The sequence below is a fragment of the Crinia signifera genome, chromosome 3 (assembly GCF_055691185.1).
Source record: "Crinia signifera chromosome 3, ASM5569118v1, whole genome shotgun sequence".
NCBI lineage: Eukaryota > Metazoa > Chordata > Amphibia > Anura > Myobatrachidae > Crinia > Crinia signifera.
The window spans coordinates 182,689,471-182,705,145 of record NC_139219.1 but is presented as its reverse complement, the minus strand read 5'-3'; the positions used below and the strand labels follow the sequence as shown (position 1 = coordinate 182,705,145).

The window sequence follows — 15,675 nt, the reverse complement described above, 5'->3', positions numbered from 1 at the left end:
AACACATGTGCCAAGTGGAATCAGGTTCCCCTATGAATCTCAAAGTCCTGTAGACAACTAACCAGAGACGAGGTTAATTACAATTAATTTAAAAAGTTAATATAGAAAGCTTCCCTGAAATGAAGGAAACAAAACACTTACAATGAAAGTACAGTTCTTCATCGCCTTCCTGGTCAGCTTTGCTGTAGCCGCAATGCCTATGAAGCATAAAATGGAAAAAACAAAAACAAAAGAAGGACTTTATATACATTTTCTAAAGATGAAATCTATAAAACATATACATGTAACAAGAAAAAGTCTCTAAACACATTTGACTGATTACTGCCTTGTGATTAAAGCAGTACAAATCTAAAATGAAATATATAAGTAAGATAAAAAAGCTAAAGAAATATAAATACAGCAATGTGCTGAAAGAAAACATCTGAAAAAAGCAGGACTCAAAATGACAATGTGCTTTTTACAAGAACTACAGAGAAAATAGGTTTGATGCAGAGATGACTGAAAGACCATTTGCATTCACATTTTGTTTCTGCTCTGGAACCAAGTACCGCAACTAGGGGTGATAAAGGGTCATATGCAAACCAAGTGCATCTCTACTTGCTAATGAAGGTGAATAACTGGCGTATAATGGGTTGTTCTCAAGTATTCTAAGTTAAATGAGGGGTCTTGTAGGCCAAGTAATCGTGCATATGTGTAATTATACCTGCTGTTAGATGGATCTTTATGTACCAAAGGTAGAATTGGTGCAATATCACACTGGCATTGATGACAACTTTGAAAACAAGTGTTGGGTCAGTCCGCCGACAGAGCTGCAAATATACACATTTTTCCCATGCATGCAATGCAGGCTAAAGTGTGGCCTAATTGCATACAAGTATGCATCAATCCAAATATTAGAACAGAGTCTCCAGTTACCACAGCTCAACAAGCTGTTTACATGAGTTGACCACAATAATGGTATCCACAATGGGAGTGATATGGCAGTCCAACAATCGATATTCTGACGGTCAGAATCAAGACATCGGAATCCGGACTGCCAATGCTCTGACAAGCGCAAAGTGGCTTGCTTCACTTACCACAAGATCTATTCTCCCACTATGGGGGTCGTGAAACCCAAAAAGGAAGAGTAGCCCCTTTTAGTCGGGATCCAGACTATCCGGCATCGAAACAGTCGGCATTCGATGTCAGACTTTCTAGGCTCCTGATTGGCCGCTAGGCGGCCAATAGAATCATTCTGAGGGAAGGCGCGGAAGATGAAACATCTCTGCGCCTCTCCAGTCCGTGAGCGGGTACCAGCCGGGAGCAGCGGGTCTGCCGGAGAGGATGCCTAGGTCGTCGCCGGGGACCAGGTGAGTAGGATTTCCTTCCTTAGGAACCCCTTTTGGACTACTTCGGATCCTGGACCCCCCGGAGACATCAGCCCTGGAGCCCAGGACCCCAGACCAGCCCCGGAACCAGGACCAAGGCCCCGGAACCGGACTCTTCTGTCCAGGAGCACCGGACCCAGGATCCAGGGACCGACCTACGGGCTCAAGGTAGGTAAGTATCAGTGTGTGTGTTATGTATGTATTAAACTTTTATTTTTCAGGGTGTCAGTGTGTTTTATTTAACTATTTTTTGTACTGTAGAACTACAAGTGCCAGCGGGCCCTTTAATGCCCCGCATGCTGGGACTTGTGGTTCTCCAAGTCCCAGCATGCGGGGTAGACTTGCTGGGACTCATAGTTCTACAGTAGAAAACAATAGTTTTTAATCTTTTTTTTACACTTTGCATCAGCCCGATGCCCACCGCCCAGGGGCATCGGGGACAGCCCCGGACTTTCAGCATGGGCTGGTAAGTCCTGGAGGGGGGGACCCCTTCATTGGGGGGGTCCCCACTTCCCCAGGACCCCTGCCCATGCTGACCAGCCAGGGGGATAATGCTTTGCCCGCGGGACCTTATATAATAAGTGTCCCCCGGCTGTGGCATTACCCTGCTGGCTGGTTGGGTCTGGTGCTGGTTCTTAAAATACGGGGGACCCCTAGTCATTTTGTCCCCCGTATTTCGGGAACCAGCGCCGGACCTTGAGCCTGGTGCTGGTTTCATTAAATCAAGGGGACCCCTATTTGTCGGGGACCCTGATTTTATGTCACCAGCACCGGCTCAATGAGTTTTGGTTATGCTCTGGTGGGGGACCCCACGCTGTTTTTTTTTCAGGACTAAAGAAATCGCACCAAATCGCACCTATTCGCACTATTTGGCCCGTTTTTCGCATCTCATTAAATATGCGAAAAACGGGCCAATCTTGCAATTTTCAAAAGTGCAATTTGGTGCGATAAAAAACATGCGGATTTTACCGCATAGCATAGAATATCACCCTTGATGTTTTGAATCCCTAAAAAAAAAACTGAAATATAGGTATTAAGCTATGCATCCCTTTATCCTTCTTCCAAAGCAGTGGCTGCTACAAATCTGTGACTGTAGTGCAATACTATCCTCAGAACGGAAAATTATACATACAACTACATCAATTAACGTCCCTAGTAGCACAGACAGCTCTGATTAGTCATAAAAACATCATGTTTAATTTTTAAGTGGCAATGTTTTGCTTAAATACACATATATACCTTCTTCCAATGATGAAACCAAAAACCATGAACACCAAAATTATAGTGCCTGCCACTGCAACAACCGCAATTATAATGACTGGATTCTGTTCACTGGATACAGCAGTTGCTGCAAAAGATACATTAATGATACAAAATAATTAAATGAGTAATTGAAATAAATATTTTCTAGCAAAAGTCCACATATCCTACAGAAGTATACATTGATAATATTTACATAGCACATAATATGTACAGTACATAGTACCTATAACTATGTATTTACAGATGTTCAAGGCTAAGATATTTATTTTTATTAATCTTTTAGCTTCCAATGTATATAATACTTCTAGAAAAAAAGAGAGTTACCAGTAGCCTCCTCCAATGTGGTAACATCAAGTCTAGGACTGTACATTCCATAGCCAGCAGCAGTGAACGCTCGAATCTGAAACACATACACTGTTCCAGGCCGAAGGTTATTGATTGAAGCAGATGTTAATTTTGTTTTCAATGTAGAATATGTGCGTTCTCTTTGATCCTAAAAGACACAAAGTATATCTGTGATATGCTTCAACTACTTACACAAACTGTTAGCAACTGCAGCTTATAGCATCAGTAACCAGACTGAGCAAGTCCTTCATGACCATCAAAATATGTATTTGTTGATCAGGGTAGAGATGCAACAGATGGCAACACAACTTGGAAATTTGCATGCAACAGTTTACTGTACATAGGATATGATTCAAGGGATAGCAGGAGTCAGTAAGGAGATGTGGGATTGTTGTAGGACTAAGCGCAGTAAGCAGTATGTTATCTGCGCTATATAAGAAGCTGTAAATAAATAAATAAATATACAGTACTGCAGGGGTCCTCAAACTATTTTGCTTAGGACCCCATCAGACAACAAAAATAATTACAAGACCCCAGCAAGTTACTGCAGAAGGTCATCACATCACATGTGTAGTTAACAGACTGCACATACATGACAGCATTGTGGAGGCACAAAATGATGGGAGGAGTCTAAAATAACAGACAATTCAACATTTCAGACTCCTTGAATCACTGACCGAGATTAGAAAAGTCATCATCAGCCTGATGGTCTGCAACACGTAGTCGTGACCCAATGAAGAGAAGGTTGGGACCCACTTAGGGTCAGGACCCACAGTTTGAGAACCGCTGCAGTACTGTATGTCATGATTCTAGATAGTGGTTAATTTAATTTGTGTAAACATCTTAATAATATTTTGTAAGCCAAACAAAATATGATACCTCAATTTTACAGCATTATTAAGTAAAAGGAATAAGGATGATAAGCATGGAAATGTACATTGAATATAGGTAAATGTTCATACAATTGTACTGTATATGTATTCAATTAGATTATCATTTTTACTTGACCATACAGTACTTCTGAAATGAAAAATATAGTTTATGTGTTAGGTTTTTTTTCCACAGTGAATAGATACTCACCAGAGTAAAACAGCACCTACTTAGAAATGAGGTAACCTAAAGAGGATTTCAAGGTAAAAGGCAGAATGCTAGTGAAAGAATGAAGAGGAGAGGAGGCCTGAGGAAAAATGACACAAGTAGGCAGAAAGCTTGTGATGCTGTGGTAATTGTGATTAATTTCATGTGATGGACACAGCAGGTGCCAAAGAAACCAGAAGATTCTACCAGAACATGTAATGAGGGTCTCTATCATTAGAGAGCTTACTGGATGGCAGGCAGCATGCTGGGTGTGAAACCTAGGCTTGGAACAAATTATATGGTTTGTGAGGTAGGAAAGGGGTATTTTGAGAAGTTTGTGTTATAGAGTGGATTTCTATAAGATAACTATGAAATATATAGCTATTACATTAATCATGGAAGAGGGAAAAAGAGATCAGGTAAGATGATTTACCTTATAAATGAACAAAAAACAATGTGAACCAGGACATGCAAGTTCGAAATGTGACCATATACTTATTTATATTGAACAAACAAAAGTGTTGAAGCAACACTTATACAGATTACAGAGAGCAAAATAATTGCTAATACAATAAGCTATAGAAACGTGCTCTAAAACAAAGAAACCAAAACCATATTGAAAGGCAGTAGAAACTAGAGACTCTCGGAAGCCAAACACTCTCCCCCCTAACACACTTCCTTCTCTGGAGGATACATGGACTTTGTAGGTTGGCAAGGTCATATGGCTGCAAAACAATCCCAAATATTCCCCCTGTTACGGTACTTGACCTTTGTTGGGAAACTCTTATGATACAGTGTGTTTACTTTTTATAAAACATGGCATAGCGCGTTAAGACCAAACTAACCATGTGACCTGTAAAAAGGACGCAGTTTCAGAAGTCTTGTATTTCGTGCAAATGCCTTTTTGCAAACCTTGAGGATAAGTTTTCAATTAAGGCAATGTCTTACATTCTATTAGTGCCCTTACAGATGTGTCCTTCTCCCTCCCTGCTGTAGTCAGCCCTTCCAGTAACACCTACAATACTGTGCCTGTTTACTAAACTAGGGCATCCTATGCATTTTACGATTAAAAATGTGTTTTATTAGCATCAATATGTGTATATATGTTTCCAGGAAAGCGCTGTAATGTAGCAGTTTGTATGCAGATACAGCAGCAGAAAAACAAAGAATATAAGTATGCTGCATATCATTAAATCAGCAGAGTCTGCTTGTGCACCATATTCACATGCATTTTTGGCAAAAAAAGACACCCGATGATAGCAGTGCTACCCTGGAACTGCGGACTCACTCAGGCTAGGCATCACTCAGTACATGGCATATTGAGGCTAAATGTATTGGCACACATTATGTCTCCACTGTAACATTAACCCCAAACCCAATGGTATTACCCTTAACCCACAAAAGCAATAAGACGTCACTGACCTCCCACCCTCCATGACTGGCAGCAAATATTAATTTATATAAACTGAAGTATAAAATCTCCCCAGTAGTAATACATATTTTAGTGGTACCTCACTTCTTCACTCCAGTAGTAATATATTCTCATCATCCACATCGATTGGCAATGCTTCCTGCCCAGAGACATCAACCCCTCCATCCCTCCTGCAGAGTGCAGTAAAGCATACCTCAAATGAGTCTTATAATCGTCTCCTGCTGCTACTGATCACTCTACTCAGAGATCTGTGCATAGTGCTTGGAGGAAGTTACCCTCTTTGCAAGCGGCATTTGCTTGTAGCCCACAAAAGCTGGACAGCTTTATTTACTGTATATACAGCAAGTTACATCTGAGTTAGGACAAAACCCGCTCTCACATCCATGGAAACAATTTCAATACAAGGCTTCTTCACGTGTTGTTATGTTTTCTTCAGATATAATCGCTAAGTAAATTCTGTTAGTGTTCATGTAAGTACAGTTCCTACATTCTTGAGGTATCTTTATTTGCTAAAGGGTCTGTTTGAAGGCACAGTTCAATGTTTTGACTAAATGAAATGGATGTCAATTTAATTCAACTGTGTTTGAAAAAGATGGTAAATATACAGCATTTTTTACACATAACAGACCTTCACTAATACAAACTGCCAATCACAAGCAACTCAGAACAATTTCTGTTGTTTTCAATAAGGGCCTAACATACTGCCACGTTTATCACAATCTTGAAATTTACATCAATTTAAGTCACACTTCAAGTAAATTTACCTTAATTGTATTCTATTTTCATAGGGTTGTGGTATTTGGATTAAGCAGATTATATTAAACTGTGTTGTGAGCTCCTGTGTATTTCACAGTCTGACAAGCGCACAGTTGTCATTATAGATGCAAACAAATATGGGTCAGTCTTAAAATCTCTCTTGGCTGCAGGAACTGTTGAGATGTATGACCCCATTATATTACATTTAGAACTTTCTCTATGACAGGATCTCCTCTGGACGCCATGACAACAAGATATGGAATATGTTGTTGGAGAGAAAACATTAAAACACAACAACAACAAAAATAACTGTGTCTGCAGATTTGGGACTATGGTTTGTGCTAATATTTAGTAATGCTTTATTGGCAGTGTCATATGGTATTAGGAGGATGGTCCATTAAGTAAGGTATCAAGAACTCTCACGTGTAATATTCCCTATTTCATTTTAATATCCCACCACGGTAGAGCAGGTAAACCACTGCTTTCCCTTATGGTCATTAGACTCCAACTCATACCAGTCATACTGTCTCAACATTAGTTACAATCAGTTGAACAGAGAACAGTAGAACTTGCCATAATTAGGGCAGATTCAAGCAGCCATGTTGCTTAATAAGCACTACGAGCAGTGCCCTGCAGGCTGCACTTACTACTGATCACTGTTTGCATCACCCTAAGCTGTAAACAGGAAAGTAAGTCTTTATGGGCCATATGTACTAAGCTTCAAAAGTGATAAAATGGAGAGTGATAAACAACCAACCAATCAGCTCCTGTCTGACATTTTTCAAACACAGTCTGTGAAATGAAAGGTAGGAGTTGATTGGCTGGCTGTTTATCACTCTCCATGTTATCACTTCTGAAGCTTAGTACATCTGGCCCTTAGTCTTTACTGCAGCCACCGTAAGCACGTTAACCCATAGTTACAGATCTTTACCCTGGATCTATGAGGTAATGAGCATTAATCGAATGCTTATAATGTGAAGAAATTGGCTTCTAATTTAATAACTCTGTTTAATAACTCTGTAGTTGTAAAATGCTCAAGGCATTTAGCAAGTGGTAAGCACTGTGGTTAATTTAATCTGCCCCTTAAGCTTTCCATAGCCAATCAATAAAGTAATGGAAAAGTCCTGATGTAGCCATGCATAAAGTTGCCGTGATGTGTAAGCGCGGGCTTACACCTGGCGGTATGCTACGTGGTGTGACGGTCTGTGACCAGGGGCGTAGCTAAGGGTTCATGGGCCCTGGTGCGAAAGGTCAGCTTGGGGCCCCCCTACATACAACAACGGCCCCCCGGCCGAGCACCTGATGAAGCTCATGCCACATGGTGGGCTGCTGGCATATTAAATCAATATATTTAATATACTTATTTAATATGCCAGCAGCCCACTACTAAGAATCCATGTGACATGAGCACTGCAGACAGACAGGTGAAACAATGCTGAATAGTCTCAGCTCAGCTTGAGTGATAATTATTTACACATCACCTTGCTCATGCTGCAGACTCTCTGGAGGAGATTGATCTGTGTGGCAGGCAGCGGCTCCGGACCGGGACCCGTGACCTGCGTCCTCCTGGACTCAGAGATCCCCCCTCAGTGCGCGCCCCGACTGGCCACTGCACCATCTCTGCCTCACATGATTTGCGCCATTGACGGCAGAGTCTCATCCGTCCGCTGAGTGCGCAGGGTGCGGGGCTGGCGGCACGTGACGTCATGACGTCACACAATGCCCGCCGCAATGCACTCATGGGAACGGAGCCGGGGAGGGGAGAGCCAGCGCACCGCACAGGGCATCAATCACTGCAGCGCGCCGCCGGGGCCAAGGAAGCTAATACTGCTGAGCCGAGCGGGCAGCTGAGGGTTTGACAGTGGTGGGGGTTGGGCCCCCCTGGCTCAGGGGCCCGGTCGCAGTTGCGACCGCTGCGACCCCTGTAGCTACGCCACTGTCTGTGACTATTCACACCCGGCAACCGCTCCATGCATTCCTTATGGCTGTGTGCGTTCACACTTTTTCTGATGCAGTAAAGTGGAGAGTCGCTATATTTGTAGTCCGCATAATACATATGTGACAAAGAAATCACTGCTTTCATGCATTGTATTATTATAGAACATAAGAACAATAAGGGGAAAAAAAACAACAAAGAAATGTATTGTTTACTAAAACAAATAAAAAAATATTTGCAATTCTATGTGCTAAGGGCTCTTACTTTCTCATAATACTTGATTTCATATTCTGTGATGACTCCATTGGGATGTTCAGGTTCCTGCCAGGATATATCGACAATGCGCTGTAACACCCTCTCCTTCATTACCCCACTTACTTGCGACGGAGCTAAAGCAAGGCAAGAGGAGAGAAAAAAAGAGAGTATATTTTTTAACATGTATCAAATAAAACCACACGTTTTATTAGTCTCTCACAGTGACTTAAATTATTTAATTACACAAAATAAAACACCTTTTTCATAAAGTACAATAAAATTCTGATAGTAATGAATATTCAAGCAAGGGTTTATTATGCTCATAAACAATAATGGAAATGTAAATTAAAGTGCAAACAGCAGAAAGCATCATTGGTGGAGTAAGTGCAAATAGGAATTGTCAGGATTATACTGATAATTAAGCAAATGAATTCTAATTAAGACAAAAATCGCAGGCTTTCAGATTAATCTCTTGTGATTCATTGACAGACCAAATATTTATTGTAGATGAAAACAATAAAACAACAAAGGAAACCTTCTGTTTGAGCCTTGATTCTAATAAAGCATGCCAATGATCAAGTAGTAATGCCATTTATCCACAAGCACTTATACAGTCCTTCACCTAATGAAAAGAGCAAACTGACAGCATATGAAAAATACACTTAAGGTGCCCATACACGGTACAATTATTGTATACAATATCGCATCTCGGTTTTGATGAGATCTAGTATAAAAAGTATGTGCTGCACATACATTTTGTATTAGATCTCATTTCATCTTATTGCAAAACCGAGATGCGATATTGTATACAATAATTGTAACGTGTATGGGCACCTTAAGTGATACTTAAACTATACACAGCACGCATGCATGCATGCATGCACACACACACACTCACAGTATGTGTGTGTGTACACACAATCTAGCACCCTGCCCCTTTCAAACCCAGTGCAGTTCCTCTTTCCTGCCTGGGGTTTTCGCTGTGATTACTCACCCCTTTTTTATGTTTTGGAGATTTTTTTTTTTTTTCAAATGTAGGAGAGAAACCAATATTGTGCCTCAAGTACAATGATGTCTAAATCTAGCTGAGCATTTCAATACCAAAATCACACTATTGCTGGCAAAATTGACCTAAATCCCAAGATCTTGCCGATCCTGATCACAGGATTGGCATCTCTACTTCAATCTAAATGATATTACATCTTAAAATTATGGGAAGAAATAAATGGAGAGTTATAGGACGAGCTATGGCAAGTCATATTAGCATAATTATACAATCTAACTCATACTTGTAAACATTTTACCTGGGCTCCCTGTGATATGCGAAAAATCTAAAACCAGGAGGGAGGTGCTATTCGCAGTATTGTGCATAAAGCATGGAGAGTTTCCTATGATGCAATTCACCCTAAACTGTTGCATTTGAGCTGCCGTATGTTCACAATGATAGGGAGAGTCCCCTAGAAATTTTGAAGTAATTTTGGGATAATAGGCAGGTATAATCTAGGTAAAGAATTATTTCCTACTTAAAAATCTATAGTAAACACTGTTTTACATATTAATCATTCAATAGTGAATTAAGACCAGCAGAACAAAAATATACAGATATTATACAGGCATTATGGGGCATACATACGGGGAGATTACAGCCCCATTTCTAAGATCTGACTAGATTGCTTAGAAATGTGTGTATGGCCTCTGGCGATAGCGATGCGCGCGTCACTATAGATTAATACTGCATGCAGTGTAAATCTAGTCATCACCAGTGTTCTCTCTATTGAGAACACAAGCAGCAACAGATCGCTCAGCACACAGCAATGTGTGCTGAGTGTTCTGTTCCTTACTAGATCGCTCAGCACAGAGCTCCCATCGGCAACCTACAAGTAAGCTTCAACAGTGATGTGACAGTAGACTATAGTGGCTCTTTTGAAATAAATTCCCTTATTGCCTTGGTAAATTTCTTGCCTAATTTCTTGCTTCCATAAGCAAAATCAAATAGCAATATAGTGGATATCTCCCCGTGTGTACCCACCATAAGCCTTGAGTGCCTAGTAATAAATACTAAAATACTTTTAAGATTTGATTTTTAAAAAGGTTATGAACAGAAATATCACACCAGCATTTCAGCAAAGTATTTTAAATAATTGAATAGTATAAGTTGTGCCTACAAATGTTATTAAAATTGTTTGGGCACATGCTCTTTTATAATGAAGATACATTAGGGCATGATATCATTTAAAAATAAGTTATGCCATAACAATATTGCTTGTAAATTACTCTCCTTGGATTTCATTTCATCTCGTTTTTCCTTGTTTCTACCATTGCTCATCTCTGGTAATAGAGTGGAAAAAAATCAATGCATTTACCCAGGGACACCACTTGACTGCAGGTCATAAGCTACACACAAGCCATTGCATGTTTAATTTAAATTCTTGTCCCGTTGCATTCGCATAGATGTATCAGTTTTTGAAACCGCAGAATGCAGTTACAGGGAAAGCAGAAATAGGTGTGAATTACAGATGCATCCCTATGTCTCAAAACCTTCGATTTAGTATTACCTCCTTTTGTTCCGCAAGTACTTTAAAATCCAATAAGACTCAATAGCACTGTCATAAGCTGGGCTTATATGTCAAGTAAAAACACAAAAAAAAAAAACAACACATTTTTGTGTACTAGCCATTTTAAACACAAATCCCAATTTATATTACAGTACAATTGCTTAATTTCTTTGAATTTTATTAATTGATGTATTTTTCCACTTTAACAGAACCAGAATCATTATTATTAGACAGCATCTTAAAATATTAACAAGACTGTAAAGGAGCCCGGATATGAATCCAAAAATGAACTCTAAAGAAAGCCATGTGTAAAAATAGTGTATATACATGTGCTGAAGAGTATGCACCCAGTTCTGCATCACTAGCATAAGCTCCAGGCTTATGGCATACATACACAAACAACTAAGAATTATTTTAACATTTGTTTTGGTACTTGTGTAGTACCTAACACAAGTGGCTCGCTACTTGTGTAGTTTGGTACTTGTGTAGTTTCATGGCGCCAGCGGGGCTCGCTTCGCTCGCCTACGCTCGCCGCGCTAAAATCTAAAATCAACTCCATGCCAACATGGATAGTGGGGTTATGAACTATCCATGTTGGCATGGAGTTAAGTTAGTTTATTTTAGATAGTTTGTGGCGAGCGTAAAACCCGGAAGTAGCACGGCGCCATGCCGTGAAACTACACAAGTACCTTTGTTTTTCTTCTAATCTAAAAAAAAAAAAAATACAGGTAATTGGTTTAATTTAAATGCACATGTACTGTTACTATTTATTGTGCATGGAGTAAAGTAGCAATAAATGCATAAATACTATAATCGGCACTTTTCATAAAGAAAGCATCTACTGTATTAACTTCAGAAAATGATTTGTAACCAGCAAGTTTCAGAAGCAGTTACAGGGGGGCATCCTATTGCCAGTGGTGATTTACCACATGGCAAATATGGACTTTTAGAATGATTTATTGACCAATGGTCTAGTGACCATTTTCAATGTGGTAAATACAATTATAGCCATGTTCATCGGTGCCGATTCTTTGGGTGCATGAGGGCCCGAGCACCCACGGAAATTGATGAGCACTCACCTGCTCAGCAGCGGCGCACTTGCCCGTGTTCCACTGCACTCCCCTTCCCTCATCGCTGGCACAGGTACTGTGTGGGCATTTATGTACCTGCACTGTGGGGGCATTTATGTATTTGGCACTGTTGCCATAATTTGAATATTGAAGACAACTGCGTAATATAGATCAGTATTATTTTGTGGCCACGCCCCTTTCGCACCAAGCCACTCCCCTATATTTTTGGCTTGAGCACCCACCAGCAAAAACGTAAAATCTGCACCTATGGCCATGTTAACAATGCAGTAAATTACCTGTTTTAGGCTGATTAAACTAATGAGATAACGGGTAAGTTCTCAGACCCATGTATTATCGCAGAAAAAACAAGTCCCCAAGGGCTGGTTAGTGGGGATTTTGCGTTGTGTTATAGGGCCAAGCATAATACTTGATATTCATCGACTTGTTTGGAATGATTGGACAGTCCAGGGGGATCCTTTAGCTATGGTAATTTACTGCGGCCTAAATTAAGTTTTATAAAAAAAAAAAAAAAAAGCTAGTAAAGCCATACAAGCCGGAATAGAAATATACTATTTGTTACAATAACCTTATTTGTGCCTGTAATCAGGCATGGACAGCGGCTATGTACTGTAATAGTGTTCTTTCTATCACCCACTATCTTTGAAAACACTCAAGCAGTTCCTCTTCCCTGCTTGGGGTATTGCTGTCTGCAGTTCCAAAATAAGAACTCCATTTAAGTAGACCTGTAAGTTTGACTTGCAGCCCACTGGTGGCATCTAGAAACCATCTCAGGTGAGATTGAGCCCCAAGGGAGTGAGTTTTTGAGCCTTATATAGTCCACAGCTTATGTAGACTGCAGCTTCAATAGTCAGTGGGGAAAGTATAGGTCATCTTTTTTATAGTCAGTGGCTGATTGTCTTTAATTAGTACAGTAGAAAGCATTTCATTTTGGTTGGTTTGGCAACTATTTTTTATTTTATTGGAAACATCCAACAATTAGTTAAGCATTGTAGTTCAGCACTACCTTAAGACAGGGGTTTCCAATCTTTTTTGAATCATGGCTCCCTAGAGTATCAGAATTTTTTTATGGTACCCCTAGGCCCCCCCAAAAATGTAGAAAAAATATTAATTTAATTAGATTGTGTTTATATTTGATCCAGATGTTCTTTTATGTGGTAAAGGGCAGGATTTGCTTCTGTTTGTATGCATATTTTATGATTGGCAGCCACCAGCATTGGTTTTGTCCATAAATAAATGACCATAAATAATTTGAATTGTCCAGGACCACCAAACCGTGGCACCCCTGCAAGTGTCCTGAGGCACTCCAGGGAGCCGCAGCACACAGTTTGGGAACCCCTGCTTTAAGAGAATTCAAAATCAATTTTGCTGCATTTACCGTATATACCCGTGTATACTTAGGTGCCGAGGCACCTAATTTTACAACAAAAAACTGGGAAAACTTATTGGTATGTATTCAATGCTGTTTGCGAGTGGTGACAGCGAGCAGGGCTTCCTGCTCGCTGTCACCCCTCACCCTGACAGCATTCAACACAGCCTCCGCATCCGCCAATTCCCCCTCGCTCCGTTTTTTGAGCGAGGGGGAATTGGCGGATGCGGCTCCAAAAGCAGCGAGACCCGCAGCTAAAAACTGCGAGTTTTCTGCAGCAGTCGCGGGTCTCGCTGTTTTGGGGAAATCTCGCCGTCCTGTGACGGCGAGGATTTCCCCAGCAGGTTGAATAGTGCGAGCGGCCGGCGCGGGGGTTAAACAGCGAGGATCGCTGGTTTTCAGCAATCCTCGCTGTTTAACCCCCTCGCCGGCCGCTCGCTGCGGCATTGAATACATGCCATAGACTCAAGTGGGACCCTCACTCGAGTTTAAGCCGAGGGGGCTTTTTCAGCATAAAAAATGTTCTACAAAAGGAACTTTTGGCTTATACTCGAGTATATATGGTACTTCTTTATTACGCTACTAGCTATACTTTTTAGCAAACTGTCCACCAGGATCTTAACTGCATAAGTTATTTTGTAACAGAGCAAAAGTGGAAATGTGCAGTCGTCCAAATCAACCAATAACCAATTTGATTGATCTAATTATAGTTAAACAATGAATGCCAACTGGTTGCTATAGGTTGCTGCATAACTGTATTTTATTGGCAGATATCTATGAATCTTGCAATATTTCTTGCAGTCCTTTCTGAACTAAATAGCAACTTGCTAAGTAGCAAGATAATAAGTGAGACTGCATCTTTAAGGACACAAAAAGAGCAATGTACTTCAACACAGCTGGGTTCCATAAAATTCATGGAGAAAAAAGCTCATTTATCACTTTGTCCTGTGCGTTTAAGCTCATGTGCTCTGCCGTAAGCTTCATTGGCAAGAAACCTTGCTAAGAATTAAATGGGTCCATGCAGGGGTATTAGCTGGCCAGCAGGTGTTCAATAAAATATTTTAATGTAGAAAGTAGTGACAGTATGTACATATCAGTGTGAGGACAAACTGCTATTAGGAAATGTACAGTACAAAGGATTTTAACATTTATAAAAGCAAAAAAGATTCACTTATTGTATCAGTAGTTTATTTACAAATAGAGCAAAACAAATATTAACATCTTTGGGATCAGCTTTAATATACTTGATTTTTTTTTTGTCTGTTTTGTTTTACCAATATTCATCCATGCTGGGAAGTATAAATGATGGCTTAAACAGTCACCTCTTTAAAAGTTATGGTACTTGTGTAGTTTCACGGCGCCAGTAAATCACATGTGATTTGCATGCGATTCGATGTGCGATGCGATTTATGACCTGTTCATACCCCCACTATCCACTACAGCATGGAGTTGATGTTATATAGTGTGGCCAGCGCAGCGAGCCCGAAGGGTGGCGAGCCCCGCAAGGGGACACTGATCACTTGACATGTATTCACTGAGCCCAAAGCGTATTGAGCGGCCGTGAAATACATGTCAAGTAATCCATGTCCACTTACGGGGCTCGCTACGCTCACCACGCTTCGGGCTCGGTGGCTCGCTGCGCTCGCCACACTATATAAAATCAACTCCATGCCACAGTGGATAGTGGGGGTATGAACAGGTAATAAATCGCATCGCACATCGAATCGCATGCAAATCATATGCGATATCGAATGTGATTTACTGGCGCCGTGAAACTACACAAGTACCGAAGTTATGTATGTAATGTTAAGGCCCATACACAGTGGGCGATTTTGAGCTGAAAGCAGCTTAGTTTTGTTGTTTGGCCTGCCTTCAGCTTAAAAGCCGCCCAGTGTGTAAGGGCCAGCGATGAGTGCTGATGTGCGCTCCCCCGTAGTCGCCAGTGGCCACCGCTTATCTTCTGGTTTTACCAGCAGATAAGTGACGAGGTGGACAGCTTTCTATAGTGTCCTTCTATGGAAAGTCGTCCACCCCTGGAAAAAAAAAAATGCTAAAATGGGCTAAAAGAAAAAAAAAATGCTAAGTGTATGAACTGAGTGATTTTCAGCCCAGCGATTTTCCCCATCATCACTGTCCATACAGACTGGGCATCCTCATCCAGTGTGTATGGACCTTTAGTAATAGAGTAAAATATGAAGTAACACATCTGTTAATGGAATATAAATAAACCAA

At 40.7% G+C, this 15,675-nt stretch overlaps 1 protein-coding gene across 7 annotated transcripts in view; it reads right to left on the bottom strand.

Moving 5' to 3' along the window:
* Window positions 1-15,675, bottom strand: part of EPHA7 (EPH receptor A7) — a 184,658-nt gene that overhangs the window by 34,238 nt on the left and 134,745 nt on the right. For 4 of the 7 annotated variants that reach the window (XM_083177036.1, XM_083177037.1, XM_083177031.1 and 1 more), the window contains exons 6-9: window positions 8,441-8,565; window positions 2,955-3,123; window positions 2,607-2,715; window positions 142-197 (exon numbers count right to left, since the gene is read on the bottom strand). In XM_083177036.1, coding sequence (XP_083033162.1) covers window positions 142-197; window positions 2,607-2,715; window positions 2,955-3,123; window positions 8,441-8,565 — 459 coding nt within the window. Of the gene's footprint in view, window positions 1-141; window positions 207-2,606; window positions 2,716-2,954; window positions 3,124-8,440; window positions 8,566-15,675 lie in introns of all 7 variants that reach the window. The other 3 variants (XM_083177030.1, XM_083177035.1, XM_083177033.1) reach the window with 1 other exon arrangement.